At 42.0% G+C, this 27,878-nt stretch overlaps 1 protein-coding gene across 2 annotated transcripts in view; it reads left to right on the top strand.

The window, feature by feature from the left end:
- The window catches only part of map3k5 (mitogen-activated protein kinase kinase kinase 5), a 65,414-nt gene extending 37,779 nt beyond the window's left edge, over positions 1-27,635 (top strand). Inside the window, exons 7-30 of one of the 2 annotated variants that reach the window (XM_079290870.1) lie at positions 395-565; positions 2,005-2,117; positions 3,275-3,434; positions 4,064-4,217; positions 4,378-4,485; positions 5,182-5,234; positions 7,408-7,503; positions 10,640-10,721; positions 11,396-11,529; positions 13,753-13,880; positions 14,251-14,387; positions 15,432-15,537; positions 16,817-16,974; positions 18,600-18,777; positions 19,589-19,606; positions 20,172-20,349; positions 21,232-21,400; positions 21,514-21,699; positions 22,641-22,746; positions 23,290-23,533; positions 23,676-23,788; positions 24,752-24,873; positions 25,125-25,201; positions 26,490-27,635. In XM_079290870.1, coding sequence (XP_079146996.1) covers positions 395-565; positions 2,005-2,117; positions 3,275-3,434; positions 4,064-4,217; positions 4,378-4,485; positions 5,182-5,234; positions 7,408-7,503; positions 10,640-10,721; positions 11,396-11,529; positions 13,753-13,880; positions 14,251-14,387; positions 15,432-15,537; positions 16,817-16,974; positions 18,600-18,777; positions 19,589-19,606; positions 20,172-20,349; positions 21,232-21,400; positions 21,514-21,699; positions 22,641-22,746; positions 23,290-23,533; positions 23,676-23,788; positions 24,752-24,873; positions 25,125-25,201; positions 26,490-26,550 — 3,052 coding nt within the window. In that variant the 3' untranslated portion in view covers positions 26,551-27,635. The remainder of the gene's footprint in view (positions 1-394; positions 566-2,004; positions 2,118-3,274; positions 3,435-4,063; positions 4,218-4,377; positions 4,486-5,181; positions 5,235-7,407; positions 7,504-10,639; positions 10,722-11,395; positions 11,530-13,752; positions 13,881-14,250; positions 14,388-15,431; positions 15,538-16,816; positions 16,975-18,599; positions 18,778-19,588; positions 19,607-20,171; positions 20,350-21,231; positions 21,401-21,513; positions 21,700-22,640; positions 22,747-23,289; positions 23,534-23,675; positions 23,789-24,751; positions 24,874-25,124; positions 25,202-26,489) is intronic. The other variant, XM_079290871.1, reaches the window with a different exon arrangement.
- Positions 27,636-27,878: the final 243 nt, after the last annotated feature.

Here is a 27,878-nt window from a genome sequence, read left to right as displayed (position 1 = left end):
AAAAAAAGGGGACTGAGCTCAGGATGACACCGGAACTTATAGATGACGGTGGTCATCCGAGGTCACACGTGACTTTGTTGATATAAATATTCGACCTGCGCATGCGCGAGACGGGATACATCCAGTGTTAAGCACTGCCTCTGGCGGTCAGTAAGGATGAAATAGAAACAACTAATGTCACCTTTTAAAACCTGAGAGTAATCCACCATTTTCCAGTGAACTTCCATAAGTTTGAAGGACTTGCAAGCGAAATCTAAAAAAATACAAAAAGGAATGGCTTCAATTGATGTAGCAGAGGTTAAGATGTCCTGACACCCAAGTGTTTTTTGCTTCATTGCTACACACTCCGTTTGCATCCTCCCTGACTTTGCATGCTGTGTATTTGTGAGCGTAGGAGGAACCTGCCGGGCGACAGACAGAAGGCTCTGGACATAATTCTGCCACTGGTGGAGGGCGAGGAGCAGGTAGCCTCGGACATCTACTGCCTGGTGGGACGGATCTACAAGGACATGTTCCTGGAGTCCCACTTCACTGACACGCCGAGCAGAGACAGCGGCATACAATGGTGAGACAGGATGTCAGGTGGCTCCTCCAGACGCTGAGTCGCATATGTTCAAATGTTTCGAAGGGCAAGACGCATGATAGATGTCTCACTGGATCGTCGCACCACAGGATTGAGAGTTTACTGTGAATGGAGCTGTGAATAACTATTGCTGTTATCATGAAGGTAAAACCCTTTGGCAAGTCAGGAGAGACACCAAGAAGAAAAACCAAGAGCATTTAAGAGTTACGCTGACAAAGATAGCTGTGATTCAAATATTTTTAATGATGTTAAAAGGGCTGCCTTGCGTCTGCAGTACGGGCTCCAAGAGGAAATGGTGATATGGTAAAATATCCGTGGCTCCTACTGCCAATCAAGCCTCATTTGGAAGATCTTGTGTCTGGAATAAATAGTACGGGTGCAACGTTTCCCTTTTTTAACAGCCTTAATCCCTTTTCACTGAAAGTGGATGCCTCGTTTGAAGGTTTTTCTCGCTAATGCACCGCTCCACAATACTGACGACAGTGCAGTTCTTATTGATTTCTTAATAGGAAGAACATCGTCAGGCAACACACTGTTGCGTCAAAGATCAATGTAGGTATTACACTGTGTTGAAAGATAATGATCATGACATCAAGCTTCTATGAAGGGAATACATTTTCTTCTCATTTCTTTTTTTAGATTCTATCATTAAAATGAATGCTCATATTAGATGTGTCAGTCAATCGACAAGTTGTTCATACATTTACTGTCTGTATAGAAGTCCTTTAAGGTGCGAATGTCCTGTGTTTTTGGAGAGTGATTTTAAGTTCAGTCCGGATCTAAACCTTGTTCAGACCTTTGGGATAATGACGCTGGATGTTGACAGAATGAGCGCCGTGAACTTGCAGGATGTGCTTGTTGCTAATGAGTCAGCAGAGAGTGAGATGTATGTGGAGGGTTTCCAGCACCTTGTTGAATCCAGGAAGGCTGTTCTGATTCAAATCAAGGTGTTACTTGGTACTATCTTGTGAGTATGTTGTTCAGTCATTTTGAGGATGTGATATGCACGACGGAAGTTGACTTAATAACAGAGCAGAAATATTAAAAGGAGGATGCTGGTTGCCTTTATCTGGAAATTGCTCTCAGTCGATTGAATAAGCTGCCTGCGTTATCGAGCTCCCATCTGGCTATTATTCTCAGTTCCATGTCACAAATTGGCAGAGGCTCCGAATAACATTCACACCCCTTCCCTCAGCACAACAGATTGCTCATTAAACAAATGACAATTCCGAGGGTTCTCTCCGTGGCGGTTTGCTGTTCTGTGATCCCAACTCAATATGGTTGTAATTGTTTTTGTATCTTGGAGTGTCTCAGGAGGCCGGGGAGCCCAATGAAGCCATCCGTTATCTCCGACGTGCAAGGGTGTGGAATGACGCATTTGTTATTATTTATTGAAGTCATTTGTTTTATTCTGCGATCAGGTTTAAAAAGGGCTTTGAGTCGGAGCCAACACTACACTCTGGGATCAACTATGCTGTTCTACTCCTGGCAGCCGGACACCAGTTTGACACATCTTTTGAACTTCGCAAAGTGGGTGAGTGGATGCGACATCGGATATCTGTCTTTGCTCTGCAACAGCCCTTTACAATCAGTCAGATCTACCCATGGCATGTATTTGTAAAAAGGTAGAAAATTTGCTGAGGCAAGTTTCTGTTTTATGATTTGTATCTGCAGGTTAAAGCTGCGCTTGTGAATATTTTTATGCACGCAAAAAAATATTTTATTATCACTCTACGGAGTGTTTTAATGTCTTTCAGCTCATAGTTTTGCATTTTAAGGATCGCAACGTCACCGTTACGGCTCAGTCTCGACACTCTCATCAACCCAGCTGAAACAGGCTGCCTGCTATTTACATGTTCGGCAGACACATGAGCATACATTTGTAGCTGTGTTTCTGTCTGCCTGACAAATGTCCAGTATTCAATATAGCTTTGATTTGATCTCCAACAACTAAGGGGGTAAATGTGTGGCTATTAAGTAGCTACCAGCTCAACGATGGTCCATAAACTGTGTCGTTTGTTGCTGGTGTAGGTGTATACATAGAATTGTGTTTTAGAGCTGAAACACTCTGCTGCAGCTAAACACTGTGCTATGAGAGCTGTGAGAGTGAACGATGAACTGAAAGACTCTATAAAGCTCCACAGAACTGAGGGGAACTGCAGAGTTTGATGACAATACTCTGCGTGCATCACTACCTGCAACCTCCGTCCTATTACACTTAGTCATTTGATCCAGTGTATTATAAACAATATTGATTATTGCTGCTTTGATAAAGAAAGTTTAGATCATGCGTATAGTGGCTTTCTTCCTGTTGAGCCCTTGTTCCCAATCCCATGGGTCTGTGCTGGAATCTGAGACTCAGAGGAGCTCAGGAATGTGGGAAACGGAGCAAGTAGTCCTGGGAATCAGCCTGCAGCTCCCTAAATTAGCCCCACCCCGAGTCCCTCTGGACCCTGCTCTCCCCCTATAGTAATCCCCGTGACCCCCACCTGCCTCTCCAAATGGCTGGTTACTGCAGCAGGAAGTGTAGCAGCAGAAACCAAAACCATTATCACAATTATAAATAAACATATACGATAAACATGTTTTGAGCCTTTTCTTACAGTCTCCCCTCAGCTGTCTTGTCCTTTTTCAAGGGGAGTACTACAAATGATCTCCCTGTTGTATTAAATACTCTCTCCTGTTTTCCAGGAGTGAAGCTGAGCAGCCTGTTGGGGAAAAAAGGCAGCCTGGACAAGCTGCAGACCTACTGGGACGTGGGCTTCTTCCTGGGCGCCAGCATCCTGGCCTGCGACAACACCAGGGTCATCCAGGCCTCGGAGAAACTCTTCAAACTCAGAGCCCCCATCTGGTGAGAACGCGGCTGATAAGCTGTTCACAGATTAGCGTGCCGAAAAAAAAACACATTTTAGACATCCGCATCCATCGTCGACGGCGCTAGTGTCGTCGTGATCGGAAACTTGTAGCTCAGCTTTCCCTTGAAACCACAGTGGCATCTGTGGCCATCGTGCACGCGTTTGGCAAATATCACGTTCATGGCAAAATGGGAAACATAAAGTCCAAAATCAACCTTTAATCCTTCAACATTTTCATGTGGCTGTATCAGTTGTACAACATGTGGAGGAGTACAGGAAACCGTCCTTTTTTTTTGCAGTGCTTAAGAGCCTGCTGTTCTTTGTTTGTGTCTGTGCTGCGAAAAGTCTTTAAGTTAATGTCATAAATACAAATGAGTCCCAGCATGGAAACACAATCATATGGTATTGTTTGTTTCTGTGATCCTTCTTGATCTATGCTCATGGGTTTAAAAACAATACAACACAAATGCAAGTTATCTGCCAGTCAGTCATTTTCTTTGCAGATGTTTTCCTGATGAGAAATGGGACGTCAGTTAAGTTTCGTGTGACTCTGACATTTGGTTCCATATTTTTCTGGGCTCATTCATTGTTTTTTCTTTTGTTCTCTCTCTATGGTTGGATTCAGGTATGTGTGCTCACTGGTGGAGACCTTCTTGATCTACCAGCAGTTTAAGAAACCCGGCGTGGAGCAGCCGGCCCCCAAGCAGGAGCTGGTGGACTTCTGGATGGACTTTCTGGTGGAGGCCACCAAGAAAGACGTCTCCTCTGTCCGATTTCCTGTAGGTGACTTCAGCTCAAATGCAGCTCTCACAAAGTGTGTCTCAGGTTTAATATGCATATTAAAGCCAGCAAACACAAACAAAAAAAGACGATGCATGCTCAGCAAACTTTAATTGGTTAAATAACAGGAATCGTACAACATGTGTATCTCTTTTCCAGGTGTTGATATTAGAACCCACTAAAGTGTACCAGCCTTCATATTTGTCCATAAACAAAGACGTGGATGACAATACGGTGTCTATCTGGCATGTTGCTCCTGATGACATGGTGGGTGTCCAACATTTATATCATCCAGCAACTCTGACAGTCAAATTTTTGCAATTTTTTGGGGCAAATATACATGAAAGCAGATATAAAAGGCTATGAAAGTTGAATTATTATCATACCGCCCACAGGAAATGCTTGTTTCTGATTGGCTGGCATGCATTGCTTCACCACATACATGCTCTGTATCATGCTGAAAGTAACCATAGAAACAATACTGATGCATCATATAATTGCTTCAACTAATTAATGGTTTAATCAAAGATACTCATCACGTTTGCCAACAGAAGTTAACAGATGGAGGATGATGTTAGTTTTTCTGTTTTCTTATTACTGCCATAATGGGCTCTTGTTTGTTATCATGAAGACCTTTGCGTCTGCTTCGTGATTGATTTATTGTCGTACATTATTGCTTACCTACACGGCAGCACATAAATAAAAGTGGTTGCTCATCATAAATTGATCCTGTTCAACCTGCTACATCAACGACACTGACTTCATGTTTTCATTTGATGCATGTGCTGTAGCCAATGTAATAATAAAATGCTAAAGTCTATTGTATTACTCTAAGGTCAATCAACATATTTTCGATAATGATACTACTCTGATGCTGAAATCAATCTGTTACGATCAGTCGGCGTATTGATTGATATAACCTCTCCCAGGAGCTGATGTTATTTGTTTTGATCTCTCCTAAAGCAAAAGGGGATCCACGAGTGGAACTTCAGCGCCACATCAGTACGAGGTGTCAGGTCAGTGTCTGCTGCCTTTTAATGACACACTCATGTCACAGCTGAGTGCTGTGACATCGACCTCGCGCCTGCCTCCAGAGGGGGATCGGTTTACATTTAGGTTGGAGGGAAAGTGTTTGGCTCCACTCCGCATCCAAAGGTTACCAGACAAATGTGTTGAATAACTCCTGCTGTTGAGAGGGATTTCACGATTCTTTTAAACCCGTACCGCCGTTGTCTTTGTGTTGTGTTTTCTCATCTGTCAAGTGTGTCAACATTGGCATGTATCAATTGCAAAAATATCTTTTTCTCAAGAGAGACATGGCCAAGAAGGTGGCAGCTGTGAGGTCGTACTTTGAGCTAAAGGCCAACATGCCGATGTTAAGCACGTAGAACGTTTACCATTTAAGTTTACTGTGTTCACATACCAATTGCTAATAAGTGCTAAACAGAAAGTACAGAAGAGGTTGATGATATCTGTGTTTTAGCAAGTATTTGGTGGTAAAACAAAGTAAGACTTTGACCTGATGGTGGCACGAGATCACCAATGTTATTGCAATGAATCCTCTGGGAACCATCAATGTCTGTACCAAATGTTTAAATGTTCTGACAATACAACGAATAGTTATTGAGATATGTTACTCTGGACCAAAGTGGGGGAATCAACAACATGGCTACAAACATTCCAACTCAAGTCCAACTCAAGTAATAGCTTTCATTAAAGGGACAGTGTCTGGAATTTGGTTGCATCCAGTGGTGAGGTTGCAGATTGCAACCGGCTGAACACCCCTCCGCTCACTCCTCTCTCCCCAAGACTGCGGTAACGTGAGCGAATGGGTGCAAAACCTCGGCCAGAGGCCGTCCTTACTGACACAACAATACTTTAGGAGCAACAGAGGTCAGATGGCGGATGGCTGTTTTGCACTCTGTGGCTCACATTACCGCCGTTTCACTAGCATGTCAGAGAGCTACAGGTAACATAGTAACGCTAAAGGCTCTCTCTAGAGTTTTAGAGTGTTTAGTTCGTTCTTAGTTTTAGCTGATTATACACGAATAACAATAAACATAATTAAATATCATATTCAATGTCTGCTAATGGATCCCCTAAAATGCTACATACTGGCCCTTTAATGTGGAACTAATGTCTATAATGTATGTCATTTCGACGTTTCTTTGTCTATGCTTGTTTACGTGTATTCATCTGCAGAGGTCTCTCTTAAATATCTTGATCTCAATGAGACGACTTGTTTGAATATAGAACTGACATTGTTCCAAGATGTGAATATATATATCTGGATCAGTATGTATAATATACCAAATTAAAATAAGTGTTGAATGCTTTTAACAACAGAAAAAATATAATACAAACAAATATCTGGATCTATTGCTCACTGTAACTATAAAGATCGAGGCTAGGGCCCAACATGTATGTTCAGAGTTATCTAAACATACACAAAATGTTATGAAAAGCATTTTATTAAATCCATCCAAAGTGCAGGTTTGAGTGCTCCATGAATAACACAGACTGTCTGCCATGGACAGTTTTCATGATGTCTCTCTCTCTGCGTCTCCTTTTCCACGGTCCTCAAAGGAATTCAGCGTCAGATCAGTGGAGGGCTGTGCTCACATGTTGCTAGGGAACGACTCATTCTCTGTGCCCACTCAGCCTGCAGACAGTCAGCAGGACACAATAGCTCTGTGCGCAGCAATACGACCACGCACACGCACCCGCAGCCTCTTCGTAGTCCGAATAGTCAGCTCTGGCCTTGGCAGACGTACTAAGAATTGGACACGGGCTCATACCGGCGGACACAAGTGTCCTTTTAGCTGTTGAATGGAAGCTCTCCGTCTTTTGTGCAGAAATTCTGCATCATTTTATTGGACAATTTTCAAAACAAGTTTTGTGTTTGTTCCAGATGTTGTCCAGAAACAAACTCTCAAACTCATAACACTGCATATTTACTGAGTCTATCAGTGCGTTGTATTGTTATTACATCCTGCATTCGTCACAAGTACTGGGGTTTATATTCTGATAGAGTGGCCATCCACATGTAGTGACAAACAATCTTTTATTTCATAGCCAGAGATGTTATGGCTGATGTCACAAGTCCAGTGAAAGGCTTCATTCATTCTCTGAGTCATGTCTGCTCTCATGGGATAGTCGTCGAACTAACTGTGATCCGTCTCTCCTCAGCATCTCCAAGTTTGACGAGCGCAGTGCCTTCCTCTACGTGCTGCACAATGCAGAGGACTTCCAGATCTACTTCTGTACAGAGATGCACTGTAAAAGGTCTGTTCTCCGTCTCTCTCTGTGTTTGTTTGACATCATTAAGCTCATAAAGGTTGTGCTTCAAACTGTCAGCAGACTATCAGTCGTGTTAACGCTATCAATCTTTATTTGATGTGATGAAATTGATTTCATGACCTTCCTCTTTTAATGTCCTCAATTTATTGATTATGACACTTCTGCATCAGAAAAGAGGCCTTTGTGTTTCTTCCAACAAGACATAAGAGGCTACAGCCGTGCTGTGTTGTACCTGTGCAAAGTGGTGCTTTGAGTTGAATGCTCAAATATACTGTAAGTCAGATGTCGCTGTAGCCCTTTCTAGTAATGAAGTCATAATTGTATGGCTTTATTAATGGTTAAGCTTTATAGATCAGTTATAAGCCATTTATTAGAACAACTTTTGGGTTGCCAGGTTGTAAAAAATCTCTATGGCTACTTATCTTCAGGAAAATAACTGCAGAGGATCAGGACCAAAATACATTTGTCAACAACGTATTAAGCATTTATTAAAGGCACAATGAGTAGGAATTTCCTGAAGAAAAAAAACAATGTATAGACTCCCCACTGCAGTGAGTTAAGCTCTTCTTAACTCAGAAGTTCAGGCGCTCCTGTCAGCTCTAAAGTCAGGTGGGAAGTATCGCGCCTCTGCGTCGCCACAAGCGCACCTTGTTTCATTTCGACACCATCGTGTTCCTCGCTAGCTGCTCGGTGAAGCAACTGAGTGTTCAGACTTGTGACTCTCACATCAGAGGCTCCCGAGCACTTCCAGTGCCATTATGTGGCGCGTGAGAGTCAGTGAGTCATGCCGGCTGTTGTTGTGATGCTACACTCCTTTTTAATTCTGAGCAAGAAGCAGTGGGAAGGGGGAGGGGGGAGGGGAGGGGAGTGAGGAGGGAAGAAATAGGTGATGAAGAAAGGAAGAGATCCTGTCGGATCGTGCGTGATTGGCATGTGCGCCTGCATGAGCACACGTGTATCGCAGAACACCAGCAGGCCTGCCGTGTGCGACAGCATGACGAGACAACGTGCTCATTGAACAGCTTGTGTTCAGTGAGAGCGGCAGAGGTCGTATGTATGTATCTGTGTGGGAGGTGTGCACGCAAACATACTGTCACCCTTTGTGGATGAGACCACCAGCAACAGTAAATACTGCCACTTAATCACAATATGTACTCATTGAATGTGCAAATTCTACAATAAACAGAGAAATGTTGTTCAAGAACGTGAACACGATGAATCCTCCAGCCTTTCACCTGGTGTCGCTACAAGGTCCAAGGTTGCTGTGACTGATGTTGCACTCTCTGATCATTTCTGTGTTTTCTTTGAGAGTGCAATCTCCTTGCACACAAATATCCAAACCAAGGTTGTGACAAAGCGTTACATCTCTGAAAACACCAGTGAACTATTTATTCAGAAGTTCTCCTCCACACCAGCCCTCTCTTGCCTCTCAGTCAATGAGCTTGTAGATGGCTTCAATTTTAAAGTCAAAAATATTATTGATGCCATTGCACCCACTAAAGTGAAGGTTGTCTCGGGTAAGCAAAGATCTCCTTGGAGAAATGCTACGTTGGTCAAAATGGAGAAACGAGAGTGTCGGAAAGCTGAGCGCAGGTGGCGAAAAACGAATCTCCAGGTTCCAACACACTTTTTCAAAAATATTTCAAACTGCATGAGCACTGATCTTTTACAAATTGTAAACACATCCCTTCTCTCAGGTGTCTTCCCACAAGCCATAAAAACTGCAGTTATTAAACCGCTCCTAAAGAAGGTTAGTTTAGACTCCGCAACGATGAAAAATTATAGGCCAATATCAAACCTCCCATTTTTGAGTAAAATAATTGAAAAAGCGGTGCTTTGATGTTTTCCAGTCAGCCTTTCGACAGCACCACAGCACTGAAACTGCTCTTGTTAAGTGTGTTATCATAATTATGCAGACGACACACAAATCTACATAACTATGTCACCAGGGGACTATAATCCCATACAAGGGCTGGGTAACTGCATTTAACAAACCAACAACTGGATGTGCCAGAATTTTCTTCAATTAAACAAAGATAAAACAGAAGTAATTGTTTTTGGTACCAAGGACGAACAATTGAAAATCACTGCTCAGCTTCAATCACTGATGTTAAAACCCACAAACCAAGCCAGAAATCTAGTGTAGTTATGGATTCAGACCTCAACCTGAACAGCCATATCAAGACAATTACAAAATCAGCCTACTATCACCTGAAGAATATATCAAGGATTAGAGGACTTATGTCTCAACAGGATTTGGAAAAACCTGTCCATGCATTTATCTTCAGCAGACTGGACTACTGTAACGGTGTGTTCACAGGTCTCTGTAAAAAGTCCGTCAGAAAGCTGCAGCTGATTCAGAACGCTGCAGCTCGAGTCCTCACTAAGACCAGGAGGGTGGATCACATCACTCCAGTTCTGATGTCTTTGCACTGGCTTCCTGTCCAACAAAGAATTGACTTTAAAATCCTGCTGTTAGTTTACAAAGCACTGAATGGTTTAGGGCCAAAATACATCTCTGATCTGCTGCTACCTTATGAACCATCCCGACCCCTTAGGTCGTCTGGGACCGGTCTACTTTCTGTTCCCAGAGTCAGAACTAAACATGGAGAAGCAGCGTTCAGTTTTTCTGCTCCACATATCTGGAACAAAGTCCCAGAAAGCTGCAGGTCTGCTGAGACCCTCAGCTCATTTAAATCAAGATTGAAGACTTTTCTGTTTGCTGCTGCCTTTAATTGAACCACATTCAATTAATATATTAATCAATTTCCTGCATTTCTGCATTTTACTACTGCATTTTATTTCTTGCACTGTTTTCTAATGTTTTAATGAATGTTCTTAATTGGTTTTAAATCTCCTTTTATTTTGCCTTATGTTTTGATGCTTTTAATGGTTTTATGTGAAGCACTTTGAATTACCTTGTTGTTGAAATGTGCTATACAAATAAACTTGCCTTGCCTTGCCTTACAACCACACAGTCAAACACACTTAGAGTTAAAAATCAGTACTCCTTTACTAAGTTTATTGAGAATCCGGTGTCTAAATACTCATAGACTCCACTGTTTATTTCTATGTTGAGTATGATCTCTACTTTTGCATTGACGAAGCTTTTCTTTGGCAGATTCTGCGACCTGGTCAACAGCATAGCAGAGGAGGCCTGGAAAGGTCCAGAGGAGGGAGACTGTGACAGCGACGCGTTAGAGGTGAGAGGACTGAAGACTAGATTCAAAAATTTCTGAACATGAATCAAAGGATCAAAAAATGAATTGACCACAAAACCGTCTTTGACAGCTAATTAGCTTTGGGCACGCTCCTAGTTAGTGCCAGCTAACCGGCTATTTTTCATGCTTCCATCAAAAGACAAAGAAAGGAAGAATTTCAAAAATGTATTTCCCTCGCTTTTCATAACATAATCTCTTAACAATATTCTGTTTTAAGCTTGTATCAACTCAGGATTTGAATATAGCTTTTTTTAAATTCAGTTCATCACAATTTGCATTACGTATAATAACTGGATTGCAGCTGCAGACCCCGAGAACATGAACAGTAACCTTGCTTGTGTGCTTTGTATGCTTTGACAGTACAGAGCAGGCACCTGCCTCTGGAAAAGAACAGCTAATTACCTCATAATGCTGCCGCACCCTTTTGTTGACTACCTGGGCTTGGCACAGATCAAATGTCGAACAGGTTTCGCTCAGGAACTAGTTCTATATCTGTGTTTGATGCAACATAAGCATCTCTGAGCTGCAATTCACTGTTTTGTTTGTCTTTAGCCTTAACATCAACCGTCTTTTTAACACAATCTGCAGGCACAGTGATGAGAAATGATCCGGTCTTTATAGTGACTGTTGCATGTTTGTCGCCCTTGTCTCCACAGTACGACTACGAGTACGATGAGCATGGAGACAGGGTGGTTCTGGGAAAAGGCACATTTGGTGTAGTGTACGCGGGCCGAGACCTCAGCAACCAGGTTCGACTGGCCATCAAAGAAATACCAGAGAGAGACAGCAGGTGAGAGTCTGGCCAGGGATTTCTCTGGGAAAGGTCTCCATGTTCAGGTTTCACACTCTTGTTACCACAGAATAATAACATTTGTAAGAACTCTGTGAAATTCCAGTGACATAATGAAATCGCACTCAGTGATTTTACTTACAGGTACAAGCACAATTTGTTTTGCCTCGCTAGTAGTCAGTCAGTCTTTTAGTAAGACTTTAAAAGGATATTCGTGGTCCCCTGAGGACAAATCTGAATGTTTAATGTCTCTGTAATCCTTCATCTAACACCACAAATAGGTCAAAGTTTTCCCTCAATCAGTGTTTTGGTCCCTGACAAGTTATCTATTGTGTTTAACAAACATGTTCCTATCTTCATAAGATAAATTCTTCAAATCCTGAATTGTTTACGTTCCTGTTTGATAGCACGTGGCAGCTACGGAGGGTTATATAATGTGAAACCAGCGGCAGAAATATGTATTGCGTCATCCACATGCTCGAGTCGAAACAACATGGGGAATCTCTCCTGCAAGCATTGTTTCTTGGTGCTACTAGTCCTCTAAACTACCCAGGGTACCTTTATGTTATCTGTAAATATTCAAGGTCCCCAGAGGATGGATCCGAGTATTTTTGGTGACCCACAGACCAAAATGCCATATTTGCACACAAGCTGTTTCCTAATCTAATTAGCAGATTGACATGGAATTCATGTTCAGAAGAGGATAAATTAAGGATGCTAATTCAGAAGTTTTTGTGTCACCAACTCTTTTTAACATTCATTGTTAACAGACTAAAATGCACGTTGCAATTGTTTGTTACCCATTTGCGAAATTACCAACACAACAAATGTTCCTTTTTTCATGTCAGCAGACCGTTTGTGAACTGCTTTTTATTCAGAAATTGCAATATGGCAACATGCGTGGGGCTAGTCTGCTGACTGTAACCCGCAGTCAACAGACTAGCTCCGAGAAGCACGTCTGATTACCCGTCAGCCCATCAGGAGGATTCATATCCAGTGAGGAGTGTCTCTCATATAAGAGTCCACCTTCTAGCCTATTCTTCTTTAACTATGCAACTTTTTTACATTTTTAAGAATGTAGAATTTTAATAAATATATTTTTAACTCTTTTTTTAAATTATGTTCATCTGATTAATCAGTCAAAATTCTTATTGTCTGCTAACGGTTAGATGGTTAATCAACATCCTTGAAGACAAACTCAGGACATACTTGTATTCATTGTCCTCTGCAGAGATTACATTTCAGCGTTTATTTAATCAAACAGGTGTCTGAATTGTTAATGCCTCTTTTCAGCTCTGCTGTTCAGCATCATTAATAAAAGTGCTGCTTTTCTCTGACTGAGAGTGCAGATCAACAGTGTTCCCCGGTGGTTTCCGGCTTTCCGGGAACCTCCGGTCACTCAAGTCCACTTGAGTGACTGGAGCTGTGGAGGCAAACCCACAATGTTTCTGCTTAAAGCGCCTGTCTACTCATAACTCTCTATGCTCATCTCGAACTCTCTCATGCTGGATGATTGCAGGGCGCTCTGCTGCAAAGCATGTGGAGGATTTCGTAAATAATTCAGAAGTGGATTGAAATCTCTCTCTCTCTCTCTCTCTCTCTCTCTCTCTCTCTCTCGATAGATTTATTTTCATCTAGGTTAGTGCTGAATAAATCAGTTGATCAACAGAAAAATGTACCTGCAACAATTTTGATCATTAAGTTATCATTTCAGTCATTGTATAAGCACAAAAAACACCAGGGACCTTTGGAACAAGGCCGTTCAATTTAATCTTGAAAGTATCTAGTTATTGATCATGAAAATAAATAGTTGGTTGCTGATAACCTCATTTAGATTTTTGTTTTCAATTAGCTATTAAAGTTAAATACTTAATCATCAAAATTTGTAATCTAAATAAAGTCATGTAATTTCAGTACTTTTCACATTTTAATTCAGTAACTTCACTATACACTAAAATGGGTGGAACAATTATTGAATGAAATTAGATTTTTCAATCCATCTTCAATTAAAACTGTGACCTTTGAACTTCAACCAACAGGAAACCTCCAAAATCCCACAAAAGGGGAGATGAAGAACTGCTAACATCTGTATCTGTAGACACAAAATATAGAAAGAAAAAGAATACCGTTTATTTTTGAGTGTTCAGTAAACTCTACAGTATTGAACCATCTTCACTACTTTTCCAAACACAACACTGGAACGTAATGTTTTTTTTAATACAGGTACTCTCAGCCCCTCCACGAGGAGATCTCTCTTCACAAGCACTTAAAGCACAAGAACATCGTCCAGTACCTCGGATCCATCAGCGAGAACGGCTTCATAAAGATCTTCATGGAGCAGGTGCCTGGAGGTGAGATCTGCCGTTTCTGTTATCTTCTTATGAAGAGGAACTGAAAGATGGAATAGTTTCAAGCAAGAGATGCACATTATTGAAAGCATGAAATGAAAGGACAGGATGCTCATCAGGCTGCTTGTTCTCAAGTATGTTGTTAAAGAAATTCTTCAAGTGGCTGTTATTTTGAATACAAAAAATCATTTACACTCATCACTGAAACAGTTTCATAAATGAATGCATTGAAAGTGGAGTTTGTACGTGATTTAACAGAAGAATTGAGGTAGAAAAATACACAACGCTCTGAATTGCGGACTTATCAGAACTGTTGTGCTGATCACAGGTCAGAATGTTGATTGTTGCTGCTCTTTGTCCCGTGGCCTCCAAGGGAGTCTGTCGGCACTGCTGAGGTCCAAATGGGGCCCTCTGAAAAACAACGAGCACACCATCGGTTTCTACACGCGGCAGATCTTGGAGGGACTCAAATACCTGCACGACAACCAGATAGCACACAGAGACATCAAGGTGACCAAACAGAAGAAGACACTATTGTACAATTCATGTAACAACTAGTTTATCATCTTTGTTGCATCTTTGGCTTCTTGGAGGCTTATTTCCACAAAGGAATCATTTAGAGAATGAAGAAAAACATTGTTGCGCTTCAGCAATTATGTATAACTTTGTATTTTTAGTTGTTTACATTTTGCGAGGATGGTGACCAAGGCTGCATGTCGAGGCTTCTTTCAGGAACTGGTTAGTTAGTTAATTAATTAGTTAGTTAGTGAGTTAGTTAAGGAGAATATAGTGCACCACCTACAGAAACCTGAGCTTTGTCAACAAGAAATCCAGAGGGAAAGATGTCAGCGCTCTCCAGATGCCACACTGTTTGATTGACAGGTTTTGGCTCTCCAGTAATATCGGAGAACTTGTGTCACTTCAGCGAATGCAAACAGAAAAATAAAGTTGTAAGGGGAGCTCCCCAGTGGGCAGTTCCTCTCAGGGAATCCCCAGAACAGTTTGTTCTGAAAAGGCCGAATGACGTTGAAAGTAAACAGATTTAAAATGTGTACTCGTTAAACCCGTCACTGTTTGTTTGTGCTCTGTAAACTCGTTCCCTGTGACTGTCTGGGAACGCTATTGCTTTGGTGTGAATGCATTCCAGGAGCGTCCCAGCTGCTCGCAGCATTTTCTTTCAGTTATGCTGACATCCCTTTTTTTTACTTATGTAACCCCCCCCCCCCTCGCTGTTTTATCTCAGTTATGACAAACCAACACTGATACAGCTTCCATCACATACAGTCATTAAGGTCAGCAGCCTCTTCCCCCAATGCGTCAACCTGATTCAACAACACGGTCATATAAGCATCATTAGCGTCCCGTAAATGTGAATCTCTTTGTTTTGGCTGGGACGTCGGCCTCCTCCGCCCACGCAGCCTGTTCGTTGTAACCTGCTCTTTGTCACGTTCAAGGATTTGCAATCAGCACCTCACATAAGCTCGACGGCATCATGGGATTTCGGGGAGGCGAATGGGTGCATCTGTTCTCACGGATGTCTTTTTCAATCCGCAGGGCGACAACGTTCTCATCAACACTTACAGCGGCGTTCTGAAGATATCAGATTTTGGCACATCCAAGAGGTTGGCTGGGATCAACCCCTGCACTGAGACTTTCACAGGTACGCTCTGACCCCATTACTTCTTGTTCACACAAACCCTCCAGAATGCCTTAAGATGTCTGTTCTCTAAGAAATACCCGTCTCCTTGAACCAACAAGGAAATAAAGTGTGCTCAGTAGTGGCCATGAATAACGCTGAGCAGTGAGGTAACTCCACACCGCTAATACTTCTCTTTCAGAGCGGTAATCCGGTCTCAGCTCTTTGACCAGTAAGTGATACCACTGAGAATACCTGGCTGTTGCTGTTCACTTTGGCACAAGTCTGCAGGCAGGTTTGCGCCCGTGTGATGTCGACACCACGGCGGCCAATTGCGGCTCAGTTTAACCTCTTAGATAACACCATCTGGCAGCTGATTGGGACAGACAGGGACTTACCCTGAATGGTGGAGTGCTTGCAGGAAACTGGGCTACTCCTTTTTATAAACCAGGTCGGCTATAAATGCGTCCCCGCCTGTTTATAGCTCAGTACACGAGCTTCTAAAAGCAGCAAACATCGCCCAGCAGGCTATTATTAGAACAAAAGAGTCCTTTCAGTCGGGAGCTGAAAACGTTACTTTGGACTGAGCTGTGATTAACTGACGACACAGAGCGAGAGAGAGGCTCTTTGCTTCTGCTCATAGACCATAAGCCCTGGTTAAAAGCTCATGTAACTTGATTGGTCATTTGCAAGAATTGCGTCTTCACCTCAGGACAGAGGCAACTTATAATTCGATTTAATGCAAGCTATTCTTGGCACTGACATCAGGGTCTGTCATTTGCTGTTGAGGTCGCCTTCACCACTTTTGTGTGTGAAACATTTTGTGGCCCTGAAAATGTATTCAAGACACGATCCTGAGCAGACAGCTGCAATGCCTATTTGATCTTTAGTTTTATATATGGAGATGTTAAAATGCAAACAAAGAGCCAAAAAGTATGTGTTTCGCCAGGAGCAGACACTTTTGCTTCTGCTGTTGACACTTGTAGACTCGTATGCATGAAATCAACATTAGTTTGCTCGTCCTGCACATTGCTGGAAAGGTCACAGTCTGTGATTTATTCAATTGTTTACTTATCTATTAGTTCCATTTGTCGGTTATTCGATCAAAAGCAGCAGCAAGGTCGGAATTAGATCATATAAATCATAAGAATCATAACAGATGACGCCTAAACACAAAGCAGTAGTTTGACATTTTTGGAAGCAACACTAATTCGCTCTGACTACGCTCTAATCTAAGCTCTGACACCCCACTCAGCATATACACCATGACTGAATATCTATGTATGTCTGCTTGTTTGTCCAGGCACGCTGCAGTACATGGCTCCGGAAATCATTGACACGGGTCCTCGAGGATATGGCAAGCCAGCGGACATCTGGTCCCTGGGCTGCACCATCATAGAGATGGCAACTGGGAAACCACCTTTCTATGAACTGGGAGAGCCGCAGGCTGCAATGTTCAAGGTGAGAGACGGTGCCGAAACAAACCCCGTCATCCCAGCGGGTACTGTGTTTAATCTTAGCCAACGCTTTGAAGAAGGCTGCTGAACATCTGTTTCTGTAGTGACATCTTGCATAAGGTGCCCATGAAGCTGATAATTGCTGCCTTGATAAACATCATATATTGTAAAGTACATCCCACCTTCTTTTTTTTTTAAGAGCAAGTTAACTTTAAGCTTACCACCAGCTTGTTCAGGTTAAACACGACTGTAATCAAATTACATTTTCAGTGAGACGAAAGTAAAAAATGTTGCTTGTTCGAAAAATCCACTTCCTTTTGACACTACGCCATCTTCATTAAAATGTGACCGACACCAACAGTACATCAGTATCTTTACGTATCTGTTTTTATTGCCTTCTTAAAGACACTATTTGTGACAATTAGCTTTTATCAGCCCTCAAACTGACTGTTCGACTGATGCATTGAAAATGATGCAAACCTACTGTACATGGAAGCTACTGGCAGATGAACTGTTGTGCAAGTCTTCCTCTACCAGCCTGGACCCTTTAAAGCCCACTGTGTTGAGTTCATTCATTACTGAATGCTCACTAAGAGCAAAGTTCATGAGAAAACCATCACCGAGTGAAATAATCAACATGTTTGGGGTCTGCACTTCTCAGTTCCTCTTTATATGGAAACAAAAACCAGTGAGTCAGCCGTTTGTGCACCTGCATTGTGTTGCCACCTGCGTGCTGTTACGTGATCCAGCTCAGTAGAAACCCCAAATATTGTCTCTGTGCGAACATTTGTTTGAACACAAACAAACACGTGTAGCTCATTGAGAGGAACAATCACACGCTCCCGCATGTTTGGTTTTGTTCCAGTTTCTGTGTGTACTTGTCTTTTGTTTGAAACCTTTTACTTGCTCAGTTTACCCATGTGTATTTGCTCTGGATGGAAATGTAAAGCGCTCCAGACTAATGAAATATTGTTCTCAGCCATGCGGAGGCCATTAGCGACAGTAACGATGTTTAAGGGGTTGTCTGGAACGCATTATCGCACTCCTGTCAAAGCTGTGAATCATGGGATTTTCCATAAGATGTGATTTAATTAAAGGGCTGTGAAGTCGAACACAGGAGGGGTGTGTTGCTCTGCTGAATACACCTCACATTACAACAACACAACATTAAAGCAGAAGCTGAGCTCGCGTCACATTCTCTGGACAAGGATCAGATGATTCATGCACCTGCAATGACAGTCACATCTTTATCTACAGAAAGATCTTGTGTTGTGTGTGTGGACTTTGCATGGTGTGTAGAGTTGTCCCAAATAGTGAAACAGTCCTCATATACTCTTCACTCATCCTTGTGGAATGTATCAAGGGAGGGGCATCTCCCTGCTAGTCTTAAATCAACATTCCTCAACAGCAACAACAGGAATTTCTAGGGTTCTTGTTGTCCTGAAGCACAGTCTCAAAGTTCACTGGGTAAACACTCGCTGCACATTTAAGATGTCTCCTTAAATCAAATGCTTTACCCCAAGAGCAGGACATCCTAGAGAGCTTTTCAGAGCTTTCTGTTTGTGTGTGTTTTTTTATCTTGAACTTCTTTACATCTGTCTGAACTGAACATGTGTCATTTGTCTGCAGGTGGGCATGTTTAAGATCCACCCAGAGATCCCAGATTCCATGTCGCTGGAGGCCAAAGCCTTCATCCTGCGCTGCTTCGAGCCAGACCCGGACCGCCGTGCCACCGCCCTCGACCTGCTCACCGACGAGTTCCTCACCGTCACCAGCCGCAAGAAGAAGAGCAAGAGCAGCTTCACAGGTGGGCTCACCTCCGTTGAGGTCCACATCAGTTGATGAAAGCACAAATGAACCGCAGTTTAACCTCTCTCAGTATCAGTGGAGCAATAAAAGGTTGAACAAGCCAAATACAAACGAGAGAAGGACAAATGTTAAAGGAGTAGTTTTACATCTAAAGCCCTCTAATTAACACAGTATATCTTATCGATTTAATGCCTACAATAACCAAACATCAAAAACAAAGGGGCTATGGGACTACTTCTTGGCCGGGAGCAGTGACTTCGCCAAGAAAATCTTCACGCTGACGACAAGACTCCAGGCAGACACTCCTCTTGGCCAAGAAACAGTCGTGTTGAACCTTTTGATGTCGTCGAGCAAGATGTTTCCGCTGGCTCCAGTTTTTATGCTAAGCTAAGCTAACCGTGTACTGGATCCAGCTTTATATTTAACAAAAAGACACGAGGGTGGCATTGAAGAAAAACAGTTTTATTTCCTAAAATGTTGCACTGCTCCTTGAACAGACATGGCTAATTACGGTAAACACTAAAAATCATTTTTAAAAAAGAAAGAAAAAGAAGGCAGCTTCCTTTCATAAACATTGCAACTGACCTCTTTTCATGGTAAATCAGACGGCATCAGAAGACGCGTTGGGTTGGGCTTCCACCCCGCAGCAGTGATGCTATCATGTGCTCTGGCACCAGAGCAAAATATTAAAAGCTCCATGTGTACTTGGAAATGTTATTCTGCCAGTCTTACATGCAAATAATTTGTTCTCCGTTAACTGCTGACGCATATTTCATGTTTGTTTTTTTGTTTTTTTCTTCCCACCATAGCGCTGTCACCGGGGACTGGTGAGTTCCTTTGCCCTCTACACTTCTTCTTCTTTCAGACATATTTACCACGAGAGGGACTACTTTATGATCTGGACGTCAGTTGTGCCGACTCATCTGCCTCGCTTCACCAGAGAGTATCTCGGCCACAGTTTTCTTTTCTTTTTTCTGCCTGTGGCTACCTGCCTGGCACGACTCTGCCCTTTTCTCAAAATAGACATTGCACAACATGACTTCAGTCCTAATTCTTGAATGTCGCAGTGTTTATAACCACCGTTTCATTATTTACACACAATGGCTGGTCATTTGCAGCCGGATACATCAGATGTGAATGTTCTCCCCAAACGTGATGGTCGAGTATTACCGGTATCTGATTTCTTTAAAAGGAAGCCAATCTTCCATCAGCACTTTGACTAATTTCTCCTTCTTGAATTCCGTCTTTGTTACGGAAGAACAGCTCCGTCCTGCTGAGTGGTTCAGACAACAGTCTCCTTCTTAGCCGCACAAAGCAAAACATCAGATTATCAGTGCACAAATGGTGCAACGGGCACTTTTAAGGTTCCTTGTTGTTCGTCGCGTCCTCCAGAGTACCTCCGCAGCATCTCCCTGCCGGTGCCGGTGGTGGTGGAGGACACCAGCAGCAGCAGCGAGTACGGCTCCGTCTCCCCTGACAACGACCTCAACACCAACCCCTTCATCTTCAAGCCCAGCGTGAAGTGCTACAGCGAGAGAGATGTCAAGGCGCCCAGGTCCCTCTTCCTCAGGTAGTGCTTTGTCAAAGTAAATGGGGTCATGATGGTCTTTTATAAATGATCATTTACAGTCATTTCGCTTCGCCACAGACTCTCGTAATGTTTTCTTATAGATCGTAGAATAGATAAATACTAAGCTGATTGCCTGTGAAGCCCTTTTAGCAGAATTTATTCGAATGCAAACTCTCTTTAGTGCCCAACGATGTTATGAATGTGATCTTATTTTAATCTCATTTGGGGCAATTGTTGGTATGAAAATAATCAAGTTTAATCAAATAGTGTTATAATGTAAAGGTTGGTATCAGATGTCAAAACAACAACATTGGATGAACCTCGTACCTTTGAATCAAAGGATAGGAAGACCATCATGGTCAGATTTGACTGTGATCAATTATGTTCAAGCAATCAATCAATCTGTTGTTATTGTCTTATTGTCACGAAAGGGCAATTGGTTGCCCGGCCGTGAAACGGACACAAAAAGCAAACAAACACATGATAGAAATGGGTAAAAACAGAGTACACAATTTACAATATAAAATCATTTCTTCACAGGGTTTAATTTAAAGATGTGTTAGACACACACACACACACACACACACACACACACAGACGGCACAGACAAATGTTTTTCTTTAAATTTATCTATAATTAGCAGAAAAAAAATATCAAAGAAACAATGATTTTAATAACATGGATCACCTTTATCTGTTAGAATTTTCCTGCACTTTTCCTGCATCCACATGAAGGCTGAGGCATACATTTCACATGTAATATGTGCTTTAGATGCACATTTCTTTCCGAACTGTTCCAGTTCCATTGTAATTGAAAAATGAAAATAAATGTAGTTATTAGTTCAATGAAAGCCAAAATCTTTTTTTTGTTTTTCTACTCCAGCATTCCAGTGGAGAACTTCGAGGACCACAGCGCGCCTCCGTCTCCCGATGAGAAGGATTCAGGCTTCTTCATGCTTCGGAAGGACAGCGAGAGACGAGCCACACTGCACCACATCCTGACGGAGGACCGGGACAAGGTGGTGGCCAACCTGATGGAGGCCCTCACACAGGTTGGTTGTGGAAGGCACCGTCAGTCAGCAGACAAACGGACACTCATCTCATGCACACTTCAAACGTTCCTATCATGGCCTCTAACCCCGGCTTTCATTTTTTCCCCCTGCAGGGCTCTGAGCAAATGAAGCTGAAGCCTCAGCACATCTCCACCCTCGTGGTCAGCCTGGGTGACTTTGTTCGCATGGCGGACCGAAAAATCATCGCCAACACGTTGTCTCAACTCAAGCTGGAGCTGGACTTTGAAAGCACCGCCATCAGTCAGCTGCAGGTCGTGCTGTTCAGCTTCCAGGACGCTGTAGGTATCATCCAGATGAATGATTGTATCGAGGGTCCAGAAGGAATTCTACATCTTGCATTTCATACAATGAATCAAACCCAACATACCCAACATCTTTACTAAAATACTATTCGGTTTTTGACTAATTATCCTCGGCTTATCTGAGAATCAAGTTTCAAATTACAGCAGTAAAAAGCTTTAGTTGTTGCTGAAATTCCCCTCACACGCTGCTCATTTTCTTCTGTAACACGTGACTTCCTGTCTTATCATCCAGCCCCCTATTTGTAGGCAGAGCCGCTCCCAGCCTTCTTCATAAACCATGTGCTCTGAACACTTCAGTATAATTGTCATTTTACATGAGCTGCGGAAAGCGGCAGGCTGCAATGTTGCTGCTCGCCCTGCACAGAGATCAGACGGATAACTGTGAAATACTTGTAACCTTTTAGTGAGGCGATAAAAGGGGAATGTGTCAGGAGTAATTGCACATTCTGTGAAAAAGGACTGTTCTGCTTTTCCCCTTTAGAAATGCAGTTATGCAGATGAAATGACCCTCATATTTGTAAGGGGTGTGTTGCGTAATCCTGCAGAAAGATGAAGCTCTGATGCCTCCTGTTGGTCATCAGTGCAAACAATTTACAGTAAAGCAGCTGGTTGGTTGCTAGTGCATTGATTCAAAGTACAATAATTAAGACTGAATGAACTTAAAATACCAGCAAACATGATATGATTCTTTTAAACGCCCCTGAGTGCAGGATGAGTCATCGAACATTCAAACCGGTGTTAGACAGGGATTTGATGGGGACTTGGATGTAGAAATACTTTGCCATATAACAAGAGATAAATCAACAATCGCCACAGGGACTCTGGATTAAAACTGGGAAAATGTAAATATACCGACAATATGAAATGTCTTCAGTCTAACAATACAGCACTTTAACTATAATGCTTTACGTCTTCAGGTCAACAAAGTGCTACGAAACCACAACATCAAGCCTCACTGGATGTTCGCTCTGGACAACATCATTCGCAAAGCTGTGCAGACCGCCATCACCATCCTGGTGCCAGGTAACGTCATCAGTGTCCCGAGCAGAGCACCTCTAAATGCGTTATCAGCGGTCTGTCGGGGAAGCACTGGCTGCCCGATAGCTATAGGAGCTGTGGTGAGAGTTTCCCCCTGGATGCTACAGTAATTACAGCTGTCTGCTGAACGACAGAGATCTGGGAGGCGGGGGGGATTTTCTGTGATGACAACTGAAAAACTGACGTCAACCACATGAGCACAATGGAGTAGCATCCGGTTTTAAGAAGCCCGCTCAACAGTAGGAAAAGGAGAACTAGTAGCAGCTGTAAAGCTTGGCTGACGGGAGCGTACACAATGAGATGTGATCATGAGAATGAAACCAAACAATAAATCTCAGCAGCCATAAATCGACTGTTAGATTGAGTCAGAAAAATGTAACGTTAACTTACTACTACTACTTGCTTAACTACGATTAAATCCTAATTCTACATACCTGTGTGTCTGGAATCTGATCTCTTCCAGTTCCTATAACATGATGCGTGATCATCCAGTAAATCATCACAGTATTGTCTTGTGTCGGTGTTCAGAGCTGAGGCCTCACTTCAGCCTGGCCTCGGAAAGCGACCCAGCCGAGCAGGACGACGTTGACGACGACGCCGAGCCGGGGAGGAACTCCACCCACCAGGGCCGGGCGCCTACCGTCGCCGCTCACGACGACACCGTGGCCACCTCGGGAATCAGCACGCTCAGCTCCACCGTCTCACACGAGTCCCACAATGCACAGCGCTCTGTGAGCATGGAGCTGGGCCGGATGAAGCTGGAGACCAACAGGTAGTCGAGAACACTTACTGTGATTTAGATGCTTTTATCGGCCAAATGGCTTTCATTTCTGTGAGCTTTCATGTATTTCTATGAGTCGTTTCATTCATTCAACTGATGTTGTGTTTCCTCCCTCCGACTTGTTTGACTCCAGGCTGATGGAGCAGCTGCTGGAGAAGGAGAGAGAGTACCAGGCCATCCTGCAACAAGTGCTGGGGGAGAGAGAGCAGGAGATCAGACGACTGAGGCTGCGATCTGAGCCCGCAGGTCTGGACTTCAATCTCATTTACCTTTTCACACTTTTGACTGTTTGCAACACAAGCACCACTTCTGCTTCTACTGCCAGTCTGCCTTTACATTTCACAAGCAGCTGTGGCTCATTGAGGCTGATCTGTAGGAAATACATCATCACAGAAAAAGTGGAGAGAAATCTCATCACCTACTGGAGGTGCAAATTGTGTGAATTCCAGAATGAAAACATCTATTCCACACGATGTTCATCCTGCTCGTGATGATATTGCTTCATCTTGAAGCGATTATCTCCTTGTGCAAACATTGTATAGTTCTTTTCAGAGGTACTGTTTTTTTTGCAAAGTGAAGCCCAGCTGTTGCTGTATTTTGAGCCTGATACTGAAAGGAAATCAGAATTAAAGAATAGTAAAAATCTTATCGTGCTGTATCAGCCGATATACAATTTACTTGCACTACAGTCATTGCAAGTTGTGTTTATTACTGTATGTCTGGGGCAGAAAACAACTACATTTTAACAGTAAATTACACTAGAAATTAAATTGCTACAGTTGATAACTAAGAATAAAGGTCAAGTGCAGTCTGACACGTATTGCTGCTATTTACTTTACTGCAATATCTTGCTGCACATCTGCCAGCAACATGTACAAATACATTTGTGATATGTTTGTAGAACTCACCTGCAAAAGTGTTATTTACTACCGTAAATTGCATTGCACAGCAAGAAAATCAGCTGTATGTGGGCAAAGAATGAGATACAGGTTAGTCACAGTACAAATGAACAACAATAACATACCTGGTGCTGGTGTACGGGCTGACTAGTGTTGCTATATAAGGCGGCTTTGAAGTTGGAGCATATAATAAGATATCCTCATCATTTGGTTATTTTGACGCTGCAGCACACCGTTGTTTTCCAATGCAAATGTTGCATGAATGGGTCCGGTGTGTCTAAAGCAGTCTGTTCCCTGTATCCTCTGGCAGACGTCCCCTCATCATCAGTTGTCCCAGAGGGACAGAGGAGTCCGCCTGCAGAGAGACGTGAAGACTCCGAGATGACCAGCTGGCTCAGGCTTTACGGCGCTGACCAGGACTCCATAGACAGCGTGAGTCCCTGCTTCCACTCTGGAGCTGGATCTTTGAGATACTATTATAAAGCTTTTTTTTCTAAGCAATGTTACTGAGCGGTTTGGAGCTAGATGAAAGAATGACATAAAATATGGTGTAAAGCATTGTGCAGTTACAAAGAACAGAAGGTAACTTAAAGAGCTACGTCTTCTTGAATCTCGTGTAACTGCTGAGTACAGAAGCGCTGTTTGTACCCTGCACCCTCATTTCATGCATTATGTTCCTCCAGATACTGAGCGAGGAGTACACGTTGAACAACATCCTCCACGATGTAACAAGAGACGATCTGAAGAGTTTAAGACTGAGGTAGTTTCTTTTACTTTTGTCCGTTCACAGTTTCACGAAAGAAACACGCTGAAACTGACATGTAAATAGCAATGCAGCTTTCCAAATACCAGAAACAGTGGTGAAGCTGAGACAACTCTTTGTTGCATAATTCTTTCTGTAGGTTTGCACCGGGCAACTCGGCACTGTAGTGAGTCACACTGGCAGCTTCATTTCTCAGAAATCCTATGAGGTGTCCATAGTTTAAACATGTTTATTAGCTAGCTACTACTACTACTACAGTTTTCATCTCCTTTTTATGTTTCTCATTTGTAGCCGTGTATCACATAAGAGTGAAACATTTCAAAAACAATCATTGATGACGCTATCACTGCATGTGTCGGATTTGTACATTTTTGCATGTGGCGCCCCCCAGTGGCCCCCCAAACGACAACATTTTGTGTCTGCAGATTTTGAAAACTCTTAAAAAGCTATGGATTCAGTTTCCTCAAAACACGCCTTAGAAAGTATTTAAAAAGTTGTATATTTTTTCTCTTGCCTGCTGTAGGAAGAAATGTTTTTTTATAATATGTTTTTGTATCCGGTTGTGGGCTGCCGGGAGATATCATACATTTACAAGTTATACGTGAGACTGTTGCGACAGTGAATTGTATGAACTGGAGGCTGTTAAATCCGTATTTATCGAGACCTATTACAGTAATTGTCACTACTGTTGACTACAGCAGCAAGGCAGCTCGAACCTAAATGAACTTCAATGAATTTGTTTTAAATACATAAATACATTTGCTGCTGCTTATCCGGGCCAGTTTGCATTCATTTCATTAATTATATCATCATCATAATAATTATATAGGAATTATTGTTGTACACTGCGGGGGAAGTACTGAAAGGAATGTGATTTAAATGATACTTTTATCGTATCATCGACTGCTTTCATACTTTGGCCAATTTGACTGTAAAGCAGGAATGAATTACATTCTTTGTGGTATTAAAAAGGTCTTCAAAAGTCTTAAATTGAACTCCGTAGTTGCCAATGGAACCCTGTTCTCTGTACTTTGTAAAAACCTTGCTTCATTAATTGACAGATAATGATGTTGTGCACATACATGTACAGTCAGAGAAGTGCTTTCTGACTCTCAGGACAAGAGAAACTGAAATGCATTAGAAAATGATATAATGGGTAATTATAGACAGCAAATAATATTGAAAAGCTCAGTTATAGGACATATAGGAGTGTAATTTCTGTTGGTTAAAGCAGTAGCATACTGCACATTGTATGTTGTAACCTCTTTTCTCTGTCTCCTGTCAGAGGCGGGATCCTGTGTAAACTATGGAAGGCCATCACAGACTACAGGCAGAAGCCAACCTGAGGCCTTAAGTGGCGACAACCACTCGGAAAAGCCCGGATCTTTGTCCCAACAGCTCCAGTATTCTCCTCTTTACCTCAGTATTTATAAGAGCAAGACTTTTAGGAGAATAACCTGTGATTGCTGTGTGCACAGAGCAGCTTTCACACATGACACTCTTGGACCGGTCTTGTCAGAGTATTTTCATAATCTTCTAGGGGGGAAAAAGGTCCTTTTGGAAGCAACAATTACTGAGAAGTGCCACTAGTTTTGCTATGCCTGATGGACATTACACAGCTTTTTGTTACAGGTGCGTTAAAAATGACAATTGGTGAGAAAATCTATTGTTAAAACATTGAAAACTGTCAAAAGATGTTTCTCCTGTCTTTACAAGATGTAATGTTTACAAAACTGGGGACTGACCGTTTTCTAATACAGGCCTGAGATACAAAATACTACATTCAAAATCATCTGTACTAATGTTTTTATCATCGGCATCTTATCACTACTTTATTTAAATGTCTTTTTAATTTAATTGCTATGGTAATCTGAAGGACGTCCATGCATGCCCTGTTTTAGTTTTTTGGTATTTTATCCATACTGAGACTTATTTAAATAGTTTCTCTCACATTTCCTTTTATAATACGAATCTACATTTTTATTTTTCATAAACGTGTAAATATTGTGTTGCAGAATTATATGTGAACGACATGTATGTGCTTTTAAAACGCATTGATAAACATAGTTAAATCTCCATGAGTCTATAATGAACACGTGGAAAATGAATTGTATAGTATTGTATTTTCTAGTATCACAAATCATAGGATATATAATATTCAGTCAGTAATTTATGTTACATTGAATCATTTACTCTGTTTTCTTTTCTTTTTGTACAGACAAAAGTGTGCTTACGTTGCTTGTCTTGATATGATCATCAATCAGATGTAATGGAAAAATGTCCTATGAAAAAGCCTTGACCTTTTTTATTTAAAAAATATGATGTCAGAAATGGGGAACATAATCATGAGCAGTGTGTCAGTTTTGTTTCATATCTAAAATTATTCACGATTTTTGTCCTATTAAAAAAAATCTCGAAACTGTGAAAGAAATGTGTTCGAAATATTTGTATTGTAACAATAGGCTGGTAAATGCAATGGTTTCTCTTTACTCATGTAGAAAAGTTATATGTAGATATATTGACAATTGTCAAATGTTTTTTAGTCATTTTAAGTTATATTTCCATTTTAAAGCCATATATTAGCATCATGTTTTTATTTAAAAAAAGCTGTAGTAGTTGTCATGTCAAAGGTAACGCTCAATAAACTGACTAACAACGATGTATAGCCACAACA

The sequence above is a fragment of the Melanostigma gelatinosum genome (genome assembly GCF_949748355.1).
Source record: "Melanostigma gelatinosum genome assembly, chromosome: 19".
NCBI classification, from domain to species: Eukaryota; Metazoa; Chordata; class Actinopteri; order Perciformes; family Zoarcidae; genus Melanostigma; species Melanostigma gelatinosum.
This window is presented reverse-complemented; position numbering and strand designations above follow the sequence as displayed.